Source organism: Oppia nitens, unplaced genomic scaffold (assembly GCF_028296485.1).
Source record: "Oppia nitens isolate AA-2021 unplaced genomic scaffold, nextdenovo-longstitch-racon4-pilon3 scaffold13_pilon_pilon_pilon, whole genome shotgun sequence".
Classification (NCBI taxonomy): domain Eukaryota; kingdom Metazoa; phylum Arthropoda; class Arachnida; order Sarcoptiformes; family Oppiidae; genus Oppia; species Oppia nitens.
Window position 1 is genome coordinate 493,499 of NW_026533192.1, and position 26,735 is coordinate 520,233.

The following is a 26,735-nucleotide window of genomic DNA, read 5'->3' on the forward strand; positions in this document are numbered from 1 at the left end:
TTTTTCATTTTCAAAAACAATTTTAATTAATTTTATAAAACCAACGGAAAAAATGCTAAAATGTTATATAAATTATGTGTCAATTTATGTATGTTTATCAATGTCTATATATGTTGTAAAATCAATGTTTGTAAAAATAGGCGATTATCCGGGTGTTACCACTGATTACTGTGGCTATACATATGGTGTACAACAGATAACATTGAAACCACAGCTCAGATGTTTTAATCACGACGTAAAAGACATACAGATAGTTGACTCGTTTGGTGTCAAGTATTTTAAACCAAACTTATCCACCGATTATAGGATATATGGCGGTCGTAATGTTGAGCCGGGAGAGTCACCCTGGACTGTGTTCATTAAATATGACAATCTATTTAATACTAATCTTTTTTCATTTTGCACCGGTAGTATTATCAACAAACGGTGGATCATAACGGCCGCACATTGCAATTCTGGGTATGTGTGTGTGTGTGTGTGTGTGTGTGTGTGTGTGTGTGTGTGTGTGTGTTACAACTAATTATAACAAATCTAGATTATAGACAGTCAGTAGAAAAATTATTTTACCCAAACCCATAATCACTTACCCAAACACTTCCTACCCTCTCACTCACAACAAACTAACCTAACTAAGTAATAATTAAGTAATAAAATTATCATATTATATGTATAACAGTATAAATAGTTTTTTTTAACTGACTGTCTATAAACTAGATTTAAGCCAAAATAAATTTTAGTTAAAACTAATAGTGCAATATTGACTTTTCAGAACCGGTAATAAACCTGTTTATCCGAGAATTCGTGTATTTGTCGGCAATGGTGAGCACAGGGAGGACAGAACTATTCATTTAGTATCAATTGATAAAATCTATAGACACCCATCGTTCAAAAAAATAAATTCAGACAATACGATATTGCATTATATAAGTTAAATAATGACATAGATTTACCATTAAATAACATCTTAAATACTGATACAACATTTGATACAATGGTTAATACAGTATGTTTACCAACCAATGAAACCCACTATAATACAAACAAACAGTTTGCAACAATGTTTGGTTGGGGCAATACATACACTTCCCGCGAAATTACATTAACACCACAAACCTTACAAATCGGAGACTTTTTGTTGGATCATAATTGTCAACCGTTTTTGTGCTCATTATTTAAATCACAGACTCTGAGAGCCAGGGGTTGTGGTGTCAGTATTTAATATACTAATTGATTAAACTTGGATTTGTTAATAATATTTTGTACTGTTTTAGGGTGATTCTGGTGCCGGTTTAGTTCAATATATCGATTCGTATCGTTCACGAGCTGTATTAGTTGGCATTTATTTGGGACGACTTTTACATAATAGTTCAGATAAACAGTGTAATTCACATATTAGTGGAGCATTATTTTTATCAGTGGCTAAGCATACCAATTGGATAATTAATACAATCAAACAATTTGATTAGTAATTTTATATTTAAGCAAAATAATTTATAAATATATAAATAATATATATTTTATAATAAAATATATCTATAAATAAATATWTTGTAAAATGAATTGCATGCAATTTAATTGTGATATTTATTATATATATATCTATATTTATTWTTGTTTTACATTTGTTTACCAAATATATGATTGAATTGAATGACCCACTATTTTATGTGACACAACATTAGCCGACTCTTTAATGTTTAAAACAATGTCTTCATTGCCGGCATTGAGAACTATTAGTACTTTTTGGTTGTCAGGTCTGACCAAAGTTACCACAGATAAGCCATCAATAGGTTTATCAATTTTATAATCAATGCGTATGGATTCGGGTGATACAAATTTACTAAAGTGTCCGATTGCGTAAAATGATGGTTGTTTGTAGGCCAACCCTTTTTTCGGATCAATATTTACAGTTCCTCCAAATCCTTGTTTATCATTCCACCTTGGTCCCGCATCCATGTCCAATGCCATATTCCATTCAACCCAACCGGTCACATAGTTGTTAAGTGCTCGGATGATATCGTAGGCGTATTTTTCTGCATGATCCCATCGACCCAAATTAGGTCCGTCCAGATGACAGGCCTCAGTGTTCAACAAGAAATGATTTGTATAAGTATTATGCAATTCAGTTAGAAGACCGTCAGGTAAGCCTCCCATCGGATGATTTGCATACCAGTGATAGGCGATACCCGAAACATATTTAGCCGTTTCTTTGTCCGATAATATAGGCACCAAATAGTCTTTAATGCGATCAGTATTGTCATCGTAAACCATCAAATTAAAACCACTGGCCTTTCCATAACCAGCTTTTTCAAGTGTTGGTCCTAAATTGAGTTTTACAAAATCCCTTTCCATCGGCGCTGTTAGATTCAAACAGTTGAACGTGTAATGAGGATTCTGGCCCTGAATTGGCTCGTTTTCAACGGTCACACCCCATAGACTAATACCGTGAGATTTGTATGCATTCAAAAATCTATTTTTTTAAAAATGTTTTAATTAATAAATAATTTTAATTATAACTCAATTGGCAAACATTTCATATGACAACTTACTTAACAAAATAGTTGGCCCAACTTTGATAGTATTGACCGCCGATATCACCCCTTATGGCACCGCTTTCATTGAATTTATGGTTAGTTTTCATCCAAGAGGGCGGACTCCATGGACTGCCAAACAATTTGACTTTATGTGGACTAACAGAAAGCGCTTTTTTAATGTATGGGATCTTTGAAATATATGAAAACATTTACAACAAACTTATTGAAATATTATGGCAAACAAATTGATATTTTATATTATTTTACTTTCCACTCGAGATCTTCTCTTTGAAGTGCAAAATGTTTGAGATCCAGATCTCCATCGTTATCGTCATAACTATACGGACGGTCAGAAAAATCAGTGCCGGCTATCGGTATGCGTCCCATTGAATACTCGATACCATCTTTAGAAAAATAACTATCGATTAATAGATTAGCTAACGATTCGTTGACACTCTTTAACATTTGTCCCGTTGAGTCAGTAAAAGCCGCACCGAACCCATTAATGGACTGGTATTTAATAGTTTTGTTGATTGTAATGTTAACAGCCTTTAGTGATCCAAACTTAAGACCATTGCTATTAAATTTGAGTTGTGTTTGTTTAAACCGATCGCCGACTTTATTACTCTCGAAGACGTTTACGAATCCTGATTTCGGTGTCTGAAGAGACGGGAAGTCATCACAATATGTTGCGTTACAGACACACACTGTATCGGCATTTGGCACCCGCTCTACAATACACTCTCGACGAGCCCTGGAAACTGAATACCAGTAGTTATAATAATTTTTTAATAAAAATAATAAACTAAAAAAAACAATTTATTAAAGTTGATATTCAATGGACTACCTGTTAATGTTATTAATAAATAAAATATAATTTGTAAAATCATTTTAACATAATAATCAAAAATAATACTTTTAGTGTAATATTTTTTCTGTTCAATCAGTTGTATAACTGTTTAATACTTTAGTAAAACAGTGTTTAACTTTATACTTATGGAAACAAAAATAGTTAAAAGTATTTATACAAAATAATATCACTTATATTTACTGTACTTGTATTATCTCAATTAAACTCAAGATATATTTTATAGTTTACAAGTGTTTATTAAATAAATAACTGGATAATAAACTTTATATATTTTCCCATCTATTACATAATCGTTATTTTTTAAATATTAGTGTATAAAAAATTAGATAAATTTTTTGTCAATATATCAATGAATATTTGTTAACAATAAATTATAATTATATTATTGTACTGTACTGTATGTTAAGTTTTAGTTTATGCAATAATCTTTTTAACTATAATAAAGTAAATGCAAAATTTCACATAAAAAACATATGCACTATTGGTTTACTTTAGATTAACAAGTTATTTGATAATTAATATCTGGTATATTATAAAATATATCATAATGTACTTTAGATATTTAAACTAATAATTATGTTATTGTATTATATCAAACAAATTAACAAATAATAGAAATATTAATAAATAAAACCAAACTTAATATTAATTAACTATAGAGAACTTTACTACAGGTATGATATTAACAAATCAAACACCAAACAAATTTAAACATAAAAAATAGCTAAACTAGTAATTAAAATAAAACAAATTCTCGTTTCGATACAATAAACTAATGTATAAAAACTGTATTCAAGACAACAATAATTTTAATGAACGTTCAAAGAATAAAGTCAATTGAATTTGTATTGTTATATCAAACTAACGGTTTATTTAAGACAAACAACAAACCATTTGTATTACTTGTAGTCATAATATGTTTATTTTGTCACTAATGAGTCTTATAATTGTGACATTTGTTACGATTATCATCAGTAGACAAGTGATGTCAGAGAGTGATGAAAAAACAGCCTTTGGTTTCGACCGCTTGGAACCCATTAACTGTGATATCAATGTCTATGAATTTGTAGGCAATGTCTTGGATTGTACATCACTTCGATGGTCTAACATTGATAATAACCCGTCCATTGAATGTTGCAAATCAGTCGAAACTAAATGCATTTTGATTCGTGAGGTACGGTATTCAATGGATAACCATTTTATTGTTTTTCACACCAAAAACTTTTGTTCATTATTTTCAGGCACTTATTCGTTGCGATATTCCCGACAAAGACTTTTATTCTACCATTCAGTATGAAATTAGACGTGTTTTGGACAATGGTTTATGCGATAAGTTGTCTAATACAGGATATGATAAGTGCTATAAACAGGTCTTACCCAATGCTACCCAATCCGATCAATGCAACCAATATATACCGTGCAATGCAAATGACATTTACGATAATCCGTTTCCAAAGAGAGTTAAATCACAAAAAATCAATTCAAGTCTTAGTTTTCTTTGGATATTAATCGTCATTCTTCTGATATTAGTACTGATCTCTGCCTTGACTTTCATTGTCTTTAGATGTATGATATGTTGCATATTATTATCAATTATTAAAAAATAATGAATCCTAAAATTTAATAATAACTTTTATATATAATACAGATATCAAAACTGAAAGTGTATCCAAACCTTCTCGTCAGTCGTCAAATAAATTGTCGCCCAAGAGATCAGTTGAGCGATCAGTTGAGCGATCAGTTGAGCGATCAGTTCGGTCCAGAATTTAACTCATTATTTCTTACAATTTGTGAAATAAAAAAAACTAATGCTTTTATTTTCATAGTATTCAAAATATTCAATATTATTATTTTTTGTATAATTATTTCAAATTATTAGTTAAATTTATCTAATTATCGATAATATTAAATAGATTTTATATAAAATTTATAATATTTTAGTTAAATAATAAAAAAATAGAGCGATTTTTAAAATGTTAGCAAATTGATAAAAAATTATTTTCATTACTCGAGATATTTAAAACACAGACTATAAAAAATAAATTATCATAAAATATGATTTTAAAGTCTATTTTATTGATTTGTTTGATATCAGACATTGTTTGCTTATTAGTCAACTTAATCTTTTATCCGGGTATTATCGATTTTCAGTGCGGTTTCAATTATGGTATAACTAACGTAACAATCAGTCCACAAGCAAATTGTTTTAGACAAACAGTTCATATTTTACAATATGTAGACCAGTGATCAAAATTAAACTTTATAAAACAAAATTGTACAAATAACCTAGTACATATTAAATGAGTAAGTGTTTGTTTAACTTACTCATTGTTTGTTATAAATTATGAAAATTACTATTAAATATTTGTTAAATTAGTTATGTTATTTAAGTATCACAAAGTTATCATGATAACACTTAATTTTGATCACTGATGTAGACTATTGTGGCCAAACATATTGATTGGATTTTAGATATTGTTAGAGAAATTTAAATTACCGGTAAATTGAATAATAATAAAATATAATATAATATTTTAGATAATCATTTTATAGTCTATTATATTTTTAAAGATTTTTATTTTTTTATACTTACAAAATAAATAAAAATTGTTAGCAAAAATATTACTTATATAAACTTATAGTACCGGTAATAGTGTGAAACAATACTTAATATGTTAATACTATATTACAAATGAATATTTTAATTTTTGTTAATAAATGGTAAATAGTTTTCTTTTCTATCAAAATATAAATCCAATTTCTTTTTTTCAATAGCTTTACGATTTAAACTGAAACCTATTTATTGTAAGTGAAAAAAGGATAATATTTTAAATTACAAAATAAACTAAAATATAATTTGATTACCGGATGATTCACTTGTTTTTTGGTATAACCAAATGCCAATTAATATAATAATAATAATAATTGCTATAATAACAATTATTATAAAAACAATTAAAGTCACTAAATATGTAAATGATGTTGTTGTCTGACAATCAATTAATGTTTTCAAATTATATTTACACTATAGTTAATAATGTCGAGAAAATTAACTGATTAAAGCTAATTCATTTGATAATACAGTATATTTTTGATAGGTTATACCGTTGTCGACATTGACATATCTAACCATTGGGTCCAACAGTACTTTAGTTGATTATTCACTTCAAATATGGCTAAAATACCATCATTTTGTTGTCTGTCTTGTTGTACATACAATGCAAACAATGAGATATCTGTGGTTAAGCTTTGAATTGTATTATTAAAAGTAGGATTTTGTGTCAAAATCATGTCTGTCTTGTTTTCATACGAATAAACATATCGTTTGTATTGATTGTCATTTATGTTGTATTGTTGAACAACAAAATTAATTGAATTATTGAAGTTATTTTGATCCTTTATATTATAAATCAAATATGAATAATTAGTTTGCAATATATACCACCATTTGTCAGCTAAATAATTAAGTTTTTGTTCAACAAAATCAAACAAATCGTTTGTTACATTATAATAATCGATATATTTAAAGCTTTTCTATTATAAAAAATTTCACAAAACATTTAATATTAAAGTAATAGTAATTTTATATTAGAAAATATTTTATTTTTACATACATTTATAAAGGCGTAACTATAGTCTTGTAATGAAATCCCAATAATATAATTGTCATTCAAGTGAACAGTTGTATAGTTATCTAACATCAAAAGTCTTTTACTAATTGTATCAAATTTTAATTGCCACCGAAAACCATTGACAAATATATACAAAATTTCCGATTTATTTGTGGTCGACACCTGTTTTATACCAAATGTATTGGTGCGGTTGGCAGACATTAATTGATCACAAAATTTATTGGACGCCAACACTGACATTATATTTATATATCCCGTGAATATAATAACTGATATAAAAGACGATAAATATAAATCATTATTTACTATTCAAATTCAATTATAGAAATGATAGAATACCTATGAGTTTAAACATTGTCTTTATTTAAAAATTTGTAATTAAAGTATAATAAAATATAAAGTGTTTCACTATACATATGAAAATTTTGAAATGTTTGACTAAAAAATTATAATCCAAATTACTGTATGTTATTGTTTATCGCATGAAATTTAAATGTATTGATTATAATTTTTGAAACATTACTTCAATACAATTTCGAGATTTATCCATAGACTTTGTATTACAATATTTTTTCAAACATTAATTTAATAAAACATACAGAATTTTGAGAGTTATAGTGAAATTATACAATGAAATTGTTATACCAATTATTATTTATTACAATATTGACAGAAACTACAGGAGCTATATTTGTAAACATAAATTTCAATCAAAGTTTTAGTGAATTTTGCGGCTATCAGTACGGTTTATATCGGCTTAATATAAAACCACAACAAAAATGTTTTAAAAATAAGATATCGCACTATCCATATGTTGACGCGTTTGGCAATAGACATTGGAAACTAACTGAGCCAAGAATATTTAAAGGTACTGGTGTTGAACCGGGCGAATCTCCCTGGACTGTACTCATTAAATATTATGGTTCCACACAAAATGTTGCCATTTATTGTACAGGAGTTTTGATAGATAGACAATGGATATTGACTGCCGCCCGGTGCAACTTTGGGTATATTTTAGTTTCTAATAAATTTCATATTTCTAATAATTGCATTTTAAATAACAGTGACATAAATGACACCCGATTTCCAGAAATACGTGTCTTTATAGGCGATAGTCAGAACCGAATGAAAGGTAGGGCACTAAAGATTAGTCGGCATAATGTGTATCGACACCAGAAGTTTCAGACACATTACGACTTTAATGTCAATGATATAGCATTGTATAAATTAGAGGAGATTTTTTACGGATGGATTGATCCACGACAAGGTTTTTATTATCCAATTATGATAAATACTGTATGCTTACCATCCAATCATATAGTATTTAATGAGAAGCTAGAGTTAGCAACAATGGCCGGTTGGGGTGAGATTTTCACTACAAAACATGTTAATAAGGAAACCGGTGACAAAACATATACAACTCAATTGGCTCAGTCACTACAGACCAATGAGTTTATTATTAGTCCAAACAGTGATTGTCCTCAAAACCTATTGTGTTCGCGACCATCATTTCTTCGACCTTTTGGATGTCAAGTCAGTCATATATATAATATATGTCATAATTTTTATGTATTATCTATAAATAGGGTGATGTCGGTGCAGGTTTAGTGCAGTTCACAGATAAATATCAAACTCGTGGTGTATTGATTGGTATATATTTGGGYTCATATGGAGGAGACAATCATTGTRTGGCTGGTGTTAAAGGAGCCATTTGGGTACCGGTAGCTAAACATATAGATTGGATTTTTGAAACTATAGCCAAACATTAAAATAAAAATAAAACATTATATTAATATTCAATCATAAAATTTTTATCAATAACATTAAATATATAAATATAGAAAACTCATCAAATCTTAATTTATTAATTCATATAAATATTATGCCGTATAATACAAGATTATTTTGTAATTTAAGATTTTAAAGCTATATTGTGTGATAAACTATAGTATAATATATATATATGTATATATTTTTTGAAAACAAAAATTTTTTATATGACAAGTTAATTAAGTTAATTTTATATAATAACATAAATGTAGAAAATATATAAATATAAAGTAAATAAAATTTTAATATTATAAACTGAATTTTAATGTTTTATTCAAATGATATTCGATTCATATCTGCCTTCAAATGATTAATAAATACAATTATAAAATTTTATTCAATATTATTTATTTTAAAATTAAAATATTTGCATTTGTTGTTATTATATAAAACGATTCAGTATATATGTAAGTTCAATATTGTTTAAAGTTTTTTTTTGTTTAAAAAGTTTACAAAATTATTAGTTATTTCATTTAAWCCTAAATGTTTCAAAAATATAAGTAATTTGATAAATTCGTTGTTAATTAAATTTAGTATAAATTATTTCTTACTATTTATCTAATGGCCATAAATCTAAATTTTATTAAATTTTAAAAAATATAAGCTGTTAGACATTTATCATATGAATTTAATAATTAATTGATTAACTAATATAAAAATATTTTATTTTATAAAATAATTGCGAAATTATCTAGCATTTATTTTATGCAATATAATAGCTTTATTTTATTATCATATATGTAGTAATCAGGGTTTCGAAATGGATGGGGTAGGGGGTAAGCCATTTTACCCCTGAGATCATAATAATTTGGGTCTTACTTAATAATTGTGTATTTTTCAAACTTTATAATAAAATGTGATTATTAATGTTCAATATAAAATACTAATGTACATAAAGATATCCCAAATTATTTATTTATATTAATAATTATTTTTGACAATTGTTATTAGTCTGTTATTATATATTTATAATAATATCGATAATAATAATATATAATATATAATATAATAATAACTACTATTATTTTTTAAAACTTAAAAATTAATACAATATAATTAATTTTTAAATTACAAACATTGTATTTTTGAGTACTAAATTTATATAATTTATTTAATTAATTATTATACTTTTAAAAGTTAAAAACAAATAATTATTAAAGTAGTTTTTAACTTTTATGTTTTTTAATGCAAAACTATCTTTATTTTCTTAACTTTTGTAAAAATAAATATTTGTTTGAGAGAATATTAAGTTAGGAATATTTTCTCTTGGAAAATTTATGGGAAATTTTTAGGAAGTTTATTGGGAATTTACTAAAATATGGTAAAAATTGTCGTTTAATTCCTTCATTCTAATTGCCTTCATTACCCCCCTCCAAGATTTTTCGATATTTTTGCCATTTTACTTCCCCTATACCCCCTTGAGATCGAAAATATTTTGCAACGCTGGTATTATTGCTAACAATTTATAGAAATATCATTAATAATAATTATTATGAAACACTTTATAACTATCTATTATATTTATATTAACTTAATATAAGTGAAACAAGTGTTCACAAATTAACATTAGATAAAACTTTTTTATAATAATTTTAAAGATCTTAGTTAATAATAGTTGTACTAAAAAATATATAATAATTATGAAAATGTTGTTAATGTCCCCGAAAATTATTATAACAATATTGTCGAGTTTAACATTAATTAATAATTCAATGCAAGTATGCTATGACAACATCGGATGCTTTAGTAAAGACGGTCCTATGAAACAAACGGGATTATTGCCGGCCTCTCCTAACTATATCAACACTAAATTCTATGCCTACACGAGTCAGACACCACAAGTTGGACTGGAGGTCGATCCGTATTCATTGGACAGTCTGAATGTTATCAATGTTGATAAACCAATTGTTTTTGTTATTCACGGCTATGGCAACAGCGGTAGGTCTAAGGAATTGGTTCAGCTTAAAGACTCGCTTCAATTTTTCGGTCAAATTGAAACAGTTGTAATGGTTGACTGGGAAAAAGGGGCCGAACTGATCACATACGACAAAGCGGCCACTAATACTCAAGTGGTCGGACGCCAAGTGGCTTACTTTGTTGAAACATTACGTAAGTCACGAGGACTTGACCCTCAAACTGTTCATCTGATTGGTTTCAGTTTGGGTGCACACGTCTCAGGATATGCCGCCAAATACTCAAAATCACAATACAATTGGACTTTCGGTCGCATTTCTGGTTAGTATTAATATGTATTGTATGTCTGTATAGAGACAATTATATGTTTTTTACTACTAGGCCTCGATCCGGCACAACCAAAATTTGAAGGCTATCCCGGTTCTCATCTAACCAAAGATGACGCTATATTTGTTGATGTTATTCACACGAGTTCCGGCCATTTTGAGGCAGTGGGTGAACTGGGTTTTATTGGACCGATTGGAGACATTGACTTTTATCCTAACAATGGTAAACATCAGCCACGCTGTGCCCTACAATTAGATCCCACGTGTAATCACTACTCATCCATATTTTATTACGAAGCATCGCTTAGCGGTGTTGATCAATGCCAGTGTACGGCATACAAGTGCAACAATTGGGATGAACTCATCAAAAATAAATGCAATAAAAAGGATGCCTCGCGTATGGGTTTCTACAGCATTACAAAACCTGGTCGTGGAGTATACTATCTTCAAGTATCACAAAATTATCCGTTTTGTAAAAACTAATTTACTATTAAATTATGACATTTTGATTATGTAATAAAAAATAATTAAAAAATTCATATTATTATAGCACATTTTTGCATAATTATAAGCAAAATTATAATGTTTATTAATATAGAAAAGTTTTTACTTTCTTTTAATAAGACATAATAAAATCTCTATTATAAAAATAAATATTATAAAAAAAAATTGTTGGGGCCATTTTTATTATTAAACTCTCTCTCTCTCTCTCTCTCTCTCTCTCTCTCTCTCTCTCTCTCTCTCTCTCTCTCTCTCTCTCTCTCTCTCTCTCTCTCTCTAATTTAGTTATACTGTATGATAAGATTTTTTAGTATTATTGCAACAAAAAATTAAGTTATATTTAATTAAAATTATTTTAAAACTATTATTCAAAAACTTTTCAAAATATTTGTCCTTCAAACTGCTTACCGAATAATAAATAAGTGAATAAATACAAATATATTATATGTTTTAATTTAATTGTTTAGAATTTTCAGTTATTTTAAAAACGATCCAGTATATATTTTAATTTAATATTGTTTACAGTATTTACTGTTTCATGTTTGCAACTTGATTTACGTGATTTTGTTTTAAAAATTATAAACATTGCTAGGTTCAAAAATTTAAGCTTTAATTTTCTAAAAAATATTAATTTTCTAATTTATTTATCAACTTTATTGATTATCATTTATTCAATACTAGTTTGAGTTTTTAAAATTTTTTGAAAAAGTCAGTTTATCGAAAGCATTTAATAATTAATTGATTATACAATGATATTGTATATCATATAATAAAAAATATTTTTTTACAAAATAATTGAGAAATTCATTTATTTTATGCAATATTTTATTGCTTTATTTTATAATCATATATTATTGCTAAAAATTAAAAAAAAGTCATCATTAATAATTATGAAACACTTACTACTCTTTTACTTTATAATGTACTGTATATTAACTTTTTAAAATATAAGTTATACGATGTAAACAAGTGTTGGCAAATTAAAAATTATAATGATTTGCAGTAGTGATAGCTAATTAAACAGTATAATTTTTATATAGTAGTTTAGTTTCAATTTTAATTTGGTTAATAGTATTTATTTATTTATTTGCATATTTACAACAATATTTTTATAAACATTTATTAATTAATAAAATTATATTAAAATCTAAATCTTTGATGTGTTTGTTATTTTATTTTTTTATATTTAGTTACAATATTTGCCAGTTTTAGTTCAGTTTAAATTGAAAATTATTTATTTGAAGTTGAAATTAATTTGATAAAAAATACAATAATATTAGTAGAAAATTAATACAAAAAATACTATACTGTATATTGAAGCACAAAATTTTGTTATATTGACAAATACTATATTTTTATTACTATAACAAAAAATTAGGTGATATTTAATTTAAATCATTTAAATTTTATAAACTTTTAAAAATTTTATTCAAAAGCTGCAAAAATATTTGTCCTTCAAAATGGTTACTAAATAATAAAAAATACATAAAAACTAATATTTAATATTATTTATGTTTAAAATATTTATCAGTTATTATAAAACGATAAATTATATTTAACTTTAATATTGGTTATTGTAATTTGTTTAGTTTTTAAAAATGTAAAAATTATTAGTCATTTAATTATTTTATTTAATCTGAATTTTTTAATACAATATTAGTTTAATAGTTGCAGTCGTTAAGCACAGGCATATCAAGGCATGACATTTATGGTCAGTGCTATGACTTATAATAATTCAATAATTAAATTAGTGTTTTGGTTAAAATTTAGTTATACTAAATAAAGTTATTTAAGTATAAAGCACTTATACTTTACATATATTACAAATATTTTTTATTAAATAATCATTTCATAAAGAGTCATGTATTCTATACTTTATATTTTAATATATTATTTCTAAAAATTAAAATTATATAAAACTATAATAATTTTTTATTTCTTAAAAAGTGTGTAGATAGGGATTGTGTGAATACACATAGTTGTTATGGTTTGAGTGGTTTAATTTGAATCAATTAAGACAATAATGATTTAGTTAAACTATAAGGTGTACAGAGAGAGAGAGAGAGAGAGAGAGAGAGAGAGAGAGAGAGAGAGAGAGAGAGAGAGAGAGAGAGAGAGAGAGAAAGAAAGAAAGAAAGAAAGAAAGAAAAAAAGAGAGAACGAGAGAGAGAAAGAGAGAGAGAGAGAGAGAGAGAGAGAGAAAGAGAGAAAGAGAGAGAGAGAGTCATCCGATATTTAACTATAGAGATGACACAATAGGTCTTTAGCGGACTTTTCAGATGATAGATGAGATCAATACAGTAGTGCTAATATTGAGTTAGTTATTGAGATAAATATATACAGTTTAAACAATTAATATTTCATATATACAGTATATATTATTTTTATTCACTATAAGGATATAATTTAAAGTAGGAGCTGTGATTGCACCCTCTATTAGATTACAACGTAACTAATGTTTTAGCACTACTAAAGCTACACATTGATACAAATATACAGTACAACCACAGTATAGCATACAGTTAAGTGAAAACACTAATTGGTCAATAATAAGCACTTAATAGTTTATTGATTGTGTATATAAGTAATTATTTAGAAATTATTAATTATGGTGTAATACCATTAAAATTTAGGTTAGGTTGCGGGGCGTACACCAGGTTAGGTAACGTTAGGTAACACTAATTTACTATTACTTGACTACTATTGCTTGCTTTCTATATATACATGTATATGTTATAATGTACTGTATATTATAGAGTGTATAACATACACAGTGTGTAGTTTTAGTTAAACTAAATCCAATAGAGGGGGTATACACAGCTCCTACTCTGAATTTTACCCCACTATAATGTTATTAATTCATAAGTGGGGTTTTTATCGAGTATTTGGATAAATTCATAAAATTCAAATTTGTTTTCGATAATGCTTTCTAGCATTTTCAACTGGTTTTATAATAATTTTAAAGATTTTTTCATAGATATTACAATTTTTATGATCTGCATAATTACAACTACAAATTATAAACTAAAATCTATAAAATTATTATAAAAAAGTTTTATCTAAATTATTTTATTAATAAAGCTATAAAATTAGTAATATGTAATCTTAATTGCTTATTTAATTTGCTAATACTTGGTTTATGAATATAAGTTAATATTGTAAATAATATACTTGTATTGGATAGTTTCACATATTAAGTGTTTCATAATTATCAATGATTTTTATTTTAATTTTTACTAAAATATATGATTCATGTTTTGATATTGATTATATCTATTATTGCTAAAAATTATAATAAGTCATCATTAATAATTATGAAACACTTTTGAGACTATAATATAAGTTATACTAGAAAAAATAGTGGTAGTTAATTAAACAATATAATTATTTAAAATATATTTTTATAGTATTTAAAATTTTAATTTAAGTAATAGTATGTATTTATTTATTTTAATTTGAATGTTTAAAAAAATATATAATAAAATTATTTATTAGTATTAATTAATTAATAAATTAAATTTGTTTTTTAGATTATAGTAAATTCATTTTATTTTTATATATTGAGTTACAATAATTAATTATTTTCTAATTTTAGTTCAGTTTAGATTTAAAATTGTTTTTTATTTTGATTAAAAAATCTTTTTGATTAAATATACAATAATATAAAATTAAATTAAAAAAGTTAAATTAAAAAACTATATATTTAGCACAAAATTTATTTATATAACTATTAACTTAATTTTTTATAACAATAAAAAATTAAGTAATATATATAAAAAGTAATTTTAATATTATAAACTAAATTTTAGTTTTATTAATAAACTATATAAAATATTTGTCCAAAATTTACTAAATACTAAAAAACTATATTAAAAACTAATTTTTATATTATTTGTTTAAATTAAATTACTTGAATTTGCTGTTATTATTAAAAAACAATCTAGTATATATTATATTTAATTTTAATATTGTTTACATTATCTCGTTTTTTAATGTAAAATATTATTAATCATTTAATTAAAGCATAAATTTTATTATAGTGTAATTAATTTTATAAATCCAGTGTCAATTTTACTATCTTTTATTTAGTACTAATTATTAAGTAAATGAAAATAAATTTTTAAAATCTGTTTAACGTTAATCACAAGCATTTAATAATTGATTGCTTTACTATTGTATAGAAATCATTTTATGCAATATAATAATCATAATATAGTATTTTATTATATTATATTGAAACGGAAAACCTATTGTTATTTAAACTTTTAATGTTTAATTAAATTCATGTTTAAACATTTTACGCTTAGTATGTATAACCACATTTTTTTATCAATAAATAGTGAACATTTTCATAGAAAATACAATTTTGATGAATTAATAAAATGATTAAAATATAATTTTATAATTTAAAAGTGTAATTTAAATATATGTAAAAAATAAAATTAAAAATCTCTTTGTTGTTTATATGCTTTAAGTATAGTATAAATATTGATAAAATAAATAATAATTAACTTTTCAAGGAAAATACATTAACGACTTGAATAAATAATCAAATATGAGTTTATATATTAATACTTTATATATTTATATTAATATTTAACACAATTTTAATGCATAGTAGACTATCGTAAGTATCTAAACATATAATAAACATAAATAAAACATTAGGCACTACACCGTTGGTATTGCACAATACGGTTGTCAATAATAGCCGTCACAACACCTGTCATCTCCTGACCAAATAGTTGTTACTCAACGACACCTTAACCATAAACACCAGGATATCGTTTCTGAAGTGTTAGCCACTCATTGACCAAATACTGTCACTTTATCCGTAATATTCAACCGTTTCAATATTATATTAATACTTAAAAATAAAATAAATATCATTAATAATTATGAAATATTTTCGAATTGTCTATTATATTATACAGTATATTAACTTATATTAGTAAAACAAATGTTAGCAAATTAATTAAGCAATTAAAATGATATATTACTTATTTTTTTGTTGTTTTTGTTGAATAAAATTACTATAAAACTTGATATAATAATTATAAAAATTTTACTTAATAATTGTGATTGTATTGATACACATCACAAATACTAAAATATCTATGAAAATGTTGTCACCGAAAATTATTATAACAATATTATTTAGTATAACATTGATTAATATAATTAATTCAACGAAAGTATGTTATGATGACATCGGATGCTTTACTACAACCGGTCCTTTAAAACAAACAAAATTATTGCCTGAATCTCGCGACAAAATCGACATTAAATTCATAGCCTATACATCCGAATCACCTGAAGAGGAACAGGAGGTAACTCCGGATTTATCGGAAGATCAGGATATTATTAATATTGAAAAACCTCTGGTTTTTGTCATTCATGGCTATAACAATACGGGTAAAACAAAAGAATTGGTTCATCTTAAAGATTCACTTCTCAAATACGGACAAATTGGTACAGTAATCATAGTTGACTGGGGAAATGGTGCCCAACCGCCCAATTTCCCACAGGCGGCAGCCAATACTCAACTAGTCGGACATCAAGTGACTTACTTTGTTAATAGTCTAATCAAATCACTAGGACTTGAACCGAAAAATGTCCATTTGATTGGTTTTAGTTTAGGGGCACAAATCTCGGGATTTGCCGGCAAAAACTCAAAATCAAAATACCAGTGGACTTATGGTCGCATTTCYGGTTAGTAGTTGTATTAATGTCTGTATAGAAAAAATTATATGTGTTTTTTTGTCTAWTAGGCCTCGATCCGGCACAACCATTTTTTGAAGGCTTTCCCGGTTCTCATCTAACCAAAGATGACGCAGATTTTGTTGATGTTATTCACACGAGTGCCGGCAAAGATACGAAAAAGGGTGAGTTTGGTTTCACTCAACCCATTGGACACATCGACTTCTATCCACATAATGGTAAACATCAGCCCCGATGTAAAGATCAATCAGATATATGGTGTAATCATCTCTCGGCTATACTATATTACGACTCCTCGCTTAGCAATGCTGATCAATACCAGTGTACGGCATACAAGTGCCCCAATTGGGAGGAATTCATTCACAAGAAATGTAATAAAAGGGGTGATTCTCGTATGGGTTTCTATAGTATTACAAAACCTGGTCGTGGAGTACACTATCTTCAAGTATCTAAAGACGAACCGTTTTGTGAAAACTAATTAAATGTAAATTTGATTAATTGATTGTAAATTTAATGAGGATTTTTTAATGCAAAATATTTTTGTTACTTTATTTATGCTTTTTTGACTTATTAAATATACATTTTATTATCATTATTACTACAGTATAATTAAATATTATTTAATTAAATTACAATTTTAAAAAAAACAATAGTTTGTGGCCTAATATTTGATTATTTTTTCTTTATTAATAATTAAGTTAACTTAACCATTAAGTTGACCAGCAATTAGTATTTATGTTTRMTTATATCTATTRAATTATAACTAAAKCTATGTTTCTTCGGGAATTCCCGAAACTTTATTATTTATTAAATTGTCTGGAATTTAATATTTATAGAAATATGGCAACCATTTTGAATKAAATTAAAACCAATTTTTGGTGTTTTTTGACAAAATCCCGAAAAACACTATTTAAGTGTGTTTTTCCCGAAATTCGCTAAATATTGATTGATATAACACTTAAATATATATTGATTACAATATTAGCGATACAACTAATACAATATTAACTCAATGAATGAGAAGATAAGTATCAGAAGAAAAACTTTAGTTTTGTATGTATTGTAAAAATATTTACTGTAATACTTGAATTAATTAATGTATTTTTTGTTTACAATTGTAGTTTACTAAAAAGTATAGTTTATAAATAAAAACTAAATGCATTTTATAATCATTTAATCAATTAAAAACTTAAAATAAATTATAAATATAACCRATTTTGTGACATAAACTATTTATTATTAGTACTATAAGAAAAAACAAAATTTAATTTCCCGATTTATATCCCGATTTTGTYATTTTTTAATCCCGATAATATATATGATTTAAATTARGCATAACTAAAAAGTCATTAATTGATTTAATACTATTGACAAATACTATGMGTCTATGTTTACTATTTATTATACTTMATCATAATTTATAACAATTGAATCATTTTGTGTACAGTATTAGATATGTAGTTCAAAATAGGTGTTAAAACAGTTATTAACTTAATTATTTTTAAAATCATAAAAACTAAAATATTGCGTAACTAATGTATTGTTAATTATGCAGTTTTTGTGGTTATTTACTAGTAATAATAGTAAGCTATTTAGATTTGAATCTAAAGTATCTTTTTTGATAATATTTATGACACACAGTCACTAAAATAATTGTTATGCAAATAAATTGTTAAAACATTAATAGTTTATATTTAAAAGCATTATTTATATTCAAATATAATGTGTAACAATAGACATATATTTTATATCTAATATAATATTTCAATGGTAGTAATTGTTTCAAACATTTTTTGAATAATAATACTACAAATATAATAACTTATCTTTTGAGCGCAAAAAGTATAGTAAAAAAGTGTAGATAATTATAAACAAAAATTATTGTGTTTTTTAATATACAAAAGTTTTTACTTTCTCTCAATAAGACACAAGAAAATCTCTAATATTATAAAATCAAATATTATAAACAATTTTGTGGCGATTTTAGAGTCAAACCTTCTGTCTATTCATGACACCAGTAATACCTCCAGTGCTGCTAAACATATACACAACTGTTTGTGCCACTCATTGACAATAGTGCCTGAAATCATAATGCATTTCCTACCTGTGCTTCTCCAGCTATTGAATTGTTATGAATAGAGTGGGTGAGTGTGAGTGAAGGAGCATAAAGTAAACGGTTGACCGCACTTCCCGGTGTATATGAGTTGCTTCACAATCGTACAGAAGCTAAACAACTACTTGAAGACCACAGCCTTTCCTCCTGTCCTATGAATTGGCATCTTATTAGTCCATAACTATGCAGTGATTGTACGCATAAGTTAGATGATTCACAACACAACTGGCCCTCAATAGGTTGGCTTCCGATAGAAACATCTGTATTATACACTGTATGTTCACTCCATCCGTTCACAACCTCATAAACAAATGCATTAATAKCTAACTGTGCTTTTAGTCTAATAGACTAAAAAGTTAAGCAAAAAAATAGTGTATTTGTGTTAGTGTAATGTTTAAACTTTATATTTATTTTGAAATATAATGTGTATACTATATTTATTTATTTTATTTACATATAAAAGTGTTACAACTATTGTATAATTTATTAATTTTGAATTAAAAATACCCATTTTTAGTGCTGTATGTCTTAATTTTTGTAATTTTTGATAAGTATTGATGTGCATTGGATAATGAAATATGATATGCGAATAATATGCATACTATATATACAATATTTGTTTAATGATWCAAAATGTGACTAAAAATTATTTTTATATTTAAAATTTAACGCATCAATTGATGTTAATGTTAAACACATTTGCTACAGTGATGTGATATGAAAAAAAGTTTATATCATATTATAATCTCATTTAATAAATAAATTAAGTGTTTTTTATATAACATTTAATATCACATATTTTTTTCAACTATAATGCCATCACAAGAAACATTGTATTCATTAGTTTGTAGGACTTATAAAACAGGTATTTATAATATTATATAAAAATGTATGCCATTTATCATTTATAGGACTCTAAAAATAGAAACTTGTAATACAATATAAGATTCTATTTATCATATTATAAATAWTTTTCATAACTTTAAACACTTACAAAATTATTWTATACTTTTAATATTGTTTCTAACTTTAAAGCGATTAGTTTTTATAAAAATTAATTTATTTGATTTTAAGAAAATACTGTTTATTAATACAAATAATACAAGTGCTATATTAAACTAAATAAATTATTTAATATTTATGTTTATTAATTGTTTTGATTATATATAAATTAAATATTTACAATATTTTTCATAATTTTATGCAAAATAAATAGTGAAAACACTWTTGTAATTATTATGCAAAACACTAATTTTTGTCAATTATTATATAAATAATAATAAAATAGTTTTTATTTTTAACATTATTGTCCCAAAAATTAGTTAMTGATTGATGYAAACGAGTTCTACATTTAAAAAAAAGTTATTGCAATGTATTTGTTRTTGTGTTTTGTGGTGTCATTGTCATCGATATGTGTTATCAATGGTAAGCCAGTAGTTATTAATTTTTACATATATTTTAAAATACAGTGCTTTTATTTGTTATATTTATTAACTATATAACATTTTATTGTARTGTTAGTAATATTATTTATTACTTTATTTAACAAACATTTTTATAWWTTTTTATTAGCATATTTGCATACTAAATAATRATAACACAATAGAWTAATTGAGATTTTATTCATATTTTATATAAAAATACAAATAAAACTATTTAAAAMTATAWATAAATATTTAATTATTATTAGCCATACAGTGTGGACTTCCCGGTCGGCCGGCATACGGTCGTGTCATACAAGAGGGTCACAGCTATAATGAGGGCGAATCAGTGACATACACGTGCAATAGCGGCTATTACATGATTGGCACAATAGTTAGGAGATGTCTTCCTAATGGCACGTGGACAGGAAATATACCAGTTTGCGGTAAATAAATGTTTACAAATATTTTTTTTAATTTTATATATAATTATAAAAGTAATTAGCATTTTTAAAATACTGTTAAACACTACTATTATATTAAACTATCAAACAAATGYTTTTGATCCGTAAACTTATTTTGTAAACATTTAAGAGTTAATTATAATTAAATGATATGTTATCAAAATTATTTGCTTGAAATAATTTTAGATATTTATTTTAGAATATAATTTTATAAAAAAATAGTTATTATTTTTATTATTATTACAGTTATTCTTATTTTAAAATATTTTTCAGTTAAAATATAGTACTTTTGTTAATTATATCTGTAATCATTTATTTGTACCGATATTAATRTAATTTTATAAATAAAACTAAAATAACTGAATTTACATATTTATAAAGTTGTGCACAAAATTAATAAATATTATATTATTTGTAATATCATTGACAATAATTTTAAATAATCTTATATTTAAAAATTAAATATCAATTACATAAACAACAGATACAACATTATCTTCATTATCGCACTACACGTCCTCATCGGAATCCCTTTCCCAATATCCGCCCGATTTGGCCAATGATGGCAACAAAAAGACTTGTTTTTACAGTAACCGCCGTAAGCCTCGGTGGTGGCGAATGGATATGGGTTTTACACAGACTGTCCTATCGGTGTCCATAACTGTTCCGTTTGCCAGTTAGTTATTACTATAAAAAATAATAACTAGATTTTTATTGATTTATTTGCACATAAATAAAGGTTCAGAACATCACTTCACTATTTATGTGATTGAAGTAAAAGATTCGGTCACTAAATACCATAAGTGCGCCTCATTTCGGGGAATCTTCTCATCTCAGGCCATGATTTTGGGCTGCGGTAACATCAAAGGCATAACCGGTTCATTGTTACACATTGAAGACAATTCACATAATTTAGAGTATTTCGGTCTTTGCGAAGTCGAGGTSTTTGTTCTCAAAGGTTTGATCTAAAAAATTATAACAAATAATATTTTATTTTTATAAAACAATTGTCAACTAAATTATTTGTCAATAGATTACTATGAATGTGGACAACCAGAAGAGCCGGCCAACTCGTATACTCACGACACACCTGGACATACAGTTACATATGACTGTCATCCTGGCTATAGACTGGACGGATCAAAAATAAGAACTTGTATGAAGAGTGGACAGTGGACTGAGAGTCAGCCTATATGTAGACCAATACATTGTTCGCGRCCATTGGCAGTTGAAAATGGTCAYTTTAGGATTGTTGGTCAGGCCAACAATGAGATTCCGGCACTGGGCAGCAAAATATTCTACTCGTGCGCACCGGGATATAGTTTGGTGGGTGGAAATGACACACAATATTGTGAAGAAAACGGTACCTGGACTGGCCAACAACCCGAATGTCATCGTAAGTGTTATTTTAGTTAAATATGTTTTTCAATGAAATAAAATATTATTATTTTTAAAAAATAACTAATTTTATTGTCTCATATTAAAGCTGTTGATTGTGGTCTGCCTAACGATAACAGTGATTATTTAGGCGGTCGTTTCAAACTGTTAAACGGGTCGACCAGATTCACAKCWATGGCCGAACTYATGTGCTTTAATGGCAAACGGTTGAGTCTAATCATACGGTGCGCGGATGACGGCTCGTGGACTGGACTCGAATCTACATGTATTTATGATAGAGGTATTCAAAAGACATTTCAAACCAAAAATACTAGAAAATCTAATTATAATTTTTTAATTGACAGTTAACTTTTATACGGCTACTCTATCCGATAAAATGGTCGACAAAAAATCGGATATTAGTATATCTATTATATTAAGTTCGGTAATAGTGGTCGTCCTATTGATACTACTAATACTTATTACACTGCTATTTAAAAGGTAGAATTAGTAAATATATTTATTTTTATAAAAAACATAACTTAATAATAAAATTATAATAAAAATAATAATAATATATTGTATAGAAATATATTGCAACTAAAATGGTCAACAAGACMGCCATCATTGAACTGCAGCGGCCGAACCTCGTGGGCCATTGAGGCGCTTCGGTCAACAAACATACCGTTTCGCAAGCCTTTCAGAGTTCAGGCCAATTCGTCAGTCAAATCTCAGGYCATTGTCGGTGCGACCACTCAATCGTCGGCCAAATCTATGTCAAATAAATTGGAAAACGTTTACGAAGAGATCGCCAACTTTTCATCCAATCCTATKACAGGTATGRYTTTTTTGCTGTCATTTTCAAAAAGWCAGATAAATTTGTATAAAACAAATAATTTCTAAATATTTGTTATTATTAGAAGAAACAGAAGAAAAGATACGAAGAGCGGCACTGATTGCAGCCGAGTTGGCMGTTATTAATGAAAAGAAACAAAGTCAACAAAACACCTGTCCATTGACCCAACCGTCCACATCAGCGCAAAAACAGCCACCAATAGGACTTTACGCCAAAATTGATTTAATYCAAAAACATAAGGACCGTCTGTTACGAGAACAGAAATATCTGAAAGACTTTGGTCACTACAGTACTATTTCCGAGACTAAYGATACCATTGCTTATAATAGTTGTAACAGTGGTAGTAGTAATAGTAGCAATAGTAACAATAGTAACAATGCTGGTGTAGTCAATGATAACGGTYCGGTGGACACAATAGCCGGTCATCCAAAACTTCAACAGACAATACCAATTCCGAAGTATTGGGCTTCAGTCACATCCCTGTAATGACTAATCATTTGGAAACTATTAGAGTTTCATCACTAGACTTGTCAAACACACACCACTTGTTAAAAGACAATATGATTTTTGTCGGACACCCGGCGCTAACCAATACATTGACTCGTATGACAACAACTACTACTAMCGGCTCTAATCCTGATGTCACACATATTTATACTATTAATCCTTAATATATTTACAAAACTATTTTAAAGWTTTTAAATATAAAAATATTTCTATAATTTATTTACTAAATATATATCTATACTATTATATATAACTTATTATTTACTGTATATAAATAATTAAATATTTTTAAGTTTAACTTTTGTTTGAATTATGTCTAATTAATATTGTATAAATTATTTTTTAAAATTATAWAATAAATATGATATTATATATTTATAATTATATTTTTGAGACTATTTTTAGCAAAGATTTTGATATATATTTGACATATAAATGATAAACTCATATTACATTAAAAATKATTATTATGTGTGAAATAAGTTAATATTTCAYAATAATTTCCAAACRAATATATTATCTTTTTATTGATAATATTTTACTATAAAATAGTATTTAAACTCATATTTAATTTAGAATTAATAATATTAGATAACAGTTTATAGAGWATTATAAATAGAAATATTAGTTATATAATAATTTAACTAATTTAATATTTTATAAATTAAATGATATCAATATCTTAGTTATAATAAAATATTTTATGACAATAATTTTATTATAAAATACAATTTTTTGTAGACAAAGAACACGCAGTTTTTATTAAACAATTGTTTCAATTTTTTTTCTTTTATTAGTTAACCTAAGATTTGACATTTGTATGAAAGCAACGACACGTTAAAAGCCATCCTTTCTAACAACAATATAAATATAATATACCATATAATACAATATTATCATATATATAATGTATACAATGTTATAAATGTCAAACGCCCAGTATTTAACTACAGTATATGCAATCATTATTTAGTATTCATTGTTATATTATTATATAGTTTATTGGCCACTATATGAATAAACATCTTAATTATTATTAATATTAATTTATAAAAAAATTATTGAATTTATGCCTTAAGATGTTCTACTGAAATATCTAATTAAATATTTATATATCAATATTAGATTATTTAATTTACAATTGATAAACATATAAATTAAGTTATCAAAAAATATATGTTAAAAATAAAACATTTAACTTTTAATAATTTTTTWTWAAAATATTAATTTTATAATATATAATATTATCTTTATTATTAATGTACGTTTTGTGGAGCATATGTATAATTGAATGATTTATTTTGTTTATTGATAACAACTAGAGTTGAAAAAAGAGAAATTTCTAAAATAATTGAGAAATTACTAGAAATTTTCTTTAAAAAAATTGGATACCCATGTTTATTTTGTTTTTAATCATTTTTTGTTATATTGTAAAAGTATATTATAATTATTAATAATAGCTAAATATTATTAGAAATATTTTAATTACTGTTCAAAATAACAGAATTATTGAATTAATAAATAATAATAAAATTATGAATAAATTTTATAACTAATTATAATAAAATTATTTTAGTATAATAATTTTAAATATATAGATCCCATTTGTATAATAGTGTTGTTTAAATTATTTATCTATATTTCAGTATTACACTACAATACAGAAATTTATTTTTGAGAAACCTTCTAGAAATATTCTTTGGGAAATTTATTAGAAATTTCTATTTACCCATTTCTGATGATAACTCTTTTTTACCGCTAACTTATAGCTGGAAAAATTATTTATAAAATCATTTACTTTATTGATTTCACATTTTACAATATTTATCAAAAAAATTTCCAATTATTATGACTTTTATATTAAAATATCAGTCACTAGTATATGTATGTCTTGCTATCATTTAAATAGATCTTTCATTTACTGTATATTATCTTTTTTTTAAAAATAATATTTTTATCACTATTGCCAAATAAACCGGTTCAATCTTGCATATATAATACTTATACATATACTATAAGTGTSTAAATTTATAATTAATTAGTGTTGAATGGCTTTATTTTTTTAGATGTCAATACTTACTATAAATGTCTACAAATATATTAGTATTATTTTTAAAGCAACATTTTTTTGAATAAATTTCTAGATATTTTATATACTCATCCATGGTCAAATTATATTATTTTATMTATTTTCTGGGAAATTACTTTTTACTTTGAGTTAAGTTGTGATTTACWTAACAAATAATTGTTKTTATTTAAACTCGTTTGACAATTCTATGCATATAATTAAATACATTAGATTAGTTTAGTTTAAAGTTTAATATAAATTTTAGTAATTAAAATTTTACAATACAATTAGTTGAAAAATAGATATAAGTATGTTTTATTGGAAAATTATTATTATTAATTTATTAACAATGCAATGTTTTATGTGCTACAGTAATACAATTTTTATTATTTACACTTAAAGATTTAATAATATTAAATTAATATACAGATACTTAATAATTAATGTATTATTTATAATTTGAATTTGTATTATAAAGTCTAATAATAAGAAGGTTATTTAAAAAATTAATTAGTAAACTATTTACATATTAAGTACAGTATCATTGTAATAAATTAAATTAATAATGTTTATATAAAATATTTTTATTTAAATTAACAG

General features: G+C 25.3%; 7 protein-coding genes across 7 annotated transcripts; 6 read left to right on the forward strand and 1 right to left on the reverse strand.

Annotated features, from left to right (window-relative positions):
• Positions 1-85: 85 nt before the first annotated feature.
• Positions 86-932, forward strand: LOC128959506 (chymotrypsin-like protease CTRL-1). The gene is made up of 2 exons (XM_054305471.1): positions 86-459; positions 770-932. Exons 1-2 carry the CDS (start codon positions 101-103, stop codon positions 930-932), a joined length of 522 nt encoding a protein of 173 aa, XP_054161446.1. The 5' UTR covers positions 86-100.
• A 694-nt stretch (positions 933-1,626) lies between these two features.
• Positions 1,627-3,524, reverse strand: LOC128959514 (putative glucosylceramidase 4). The gene is made up of 4 exons (XM_054305485.1): positions 3,382-3,524; positions 2,802-3,295; positions 2,550-2,722; positions 1,627-2,470 (listed from the first exon to the last, which is right to left on the reverse strand). Exons 1-4 carry the CDS (start codon positions 3,422-3,424, stop codon positions 1,627-1,629), a joined length of 1,554 nt encoding a protein of 517 aa, XP_054161460.1. The 5' UTR covers positions 3,425-3,524.
• Positions 3,525-4,246: 722 nt separating this feature from the next.
• Positions 4,247-5,175, forward strand: LOC128959520 (uncharacterized). Its single transcript, XM_054305498.1, has 3 exons — positions 4,247-4,579; positions 4,647-4,971; positions 5,054-5,175. Exons 1-3 carry the CDS (start codon positions 4,322-4,324, stop codon positions 5,173-5,175), a joined length of 705 nt encoding a protein of 234 aa, XP_054161473.1. The 5' UTR covers positions 4,247-4,321.
• A 2,434-nt stretch (positions 5,176-7,609) lies between these two features.
• LOC128959531 (chymotrypsin-like elastase family member 2A) lies at positions 7,610-8,806 on the forward strand. Its single transcript, XM_054305509.1, has 4 exons — positions 7,610-8,044; positions 8,102-8,304; positions 8,359-8,570; positions 8,624-8,806. The coding sequence occupies exons 1-4, from the start codon at positions 7,668-7,670 to the stop codon at positions 8,804-8,806; spliced, it is 975 nt and encodes a 324-aa protein (XP_054161484.1). The 5' UTR covers positions 7,610-7,667.
• A 1,654-nt stretch (positions 8,807-10,460) lies between these two features.
• LOC128959541 (pancreatic lipase-related protein 2-like) lies at positions 10,461-11,590 on the forward strand. The gene is made up of 2 exons (XM_054305520.1): positions 10,461-11,102; positions 11,163-11,590. Exons 1-2 carry the CDS (start codon positions 10,508-10,510, stop codon positions 11,588-11,590), a joined length of 1,023 nt encoding a protein of 340 aa, XP_054161495.1. The 5' UTR covers positions 10,461-10,507.
• Positions 11,591-16,728: 5,138 nt separating this feature from the next.
• LOC128957749 (pancreatic triacylglycerol lipase-like) lies at positions 16,729-17,857 on the forward strand. The gene is made up of 2 exons (XM_054303565.1): positions 16,729-17,320; positions 17,380-17,857. The coding sequence occupies exons 1-2, from the start codon at positions 16,732-16,734 to the stop codon at positions 17,805-17,807; spliced, it is 1,017 nt and encodes a 338-aa protein (XP_054159540.1). The 5' UTR covers positions 16,729-16,731; the 3' UTR covers positions 17,808-17,857.
• A 2,953-nt stretch (positions 17,858-20,810) lies between these two features.
• Positions 20,811-23,209, forward strand: LOC128959563 (CUB and sushi domain-containing protein 1-like). The gene is made up of 7 exons (XM_054305558.1): positions 20,811-20,867; positions 21,133-21,309; positions 21,812-22,003; positions 22,067-22,285; positions 22,361-22,723; positions 22,814-23,005; positions 23,070-23,209. Exons 1-7 carry the CDS (start codon positions 20,813-20,815, stop codon positions 23,207-23,209), a joined length of 1,338 nt encoding a protein of 445 aa, XP_054161533.1. The 5' UTR covers positions 20,811-20,812.
• Positions 23,210-26,735: the final 3,526 nt, after the last annotated feature.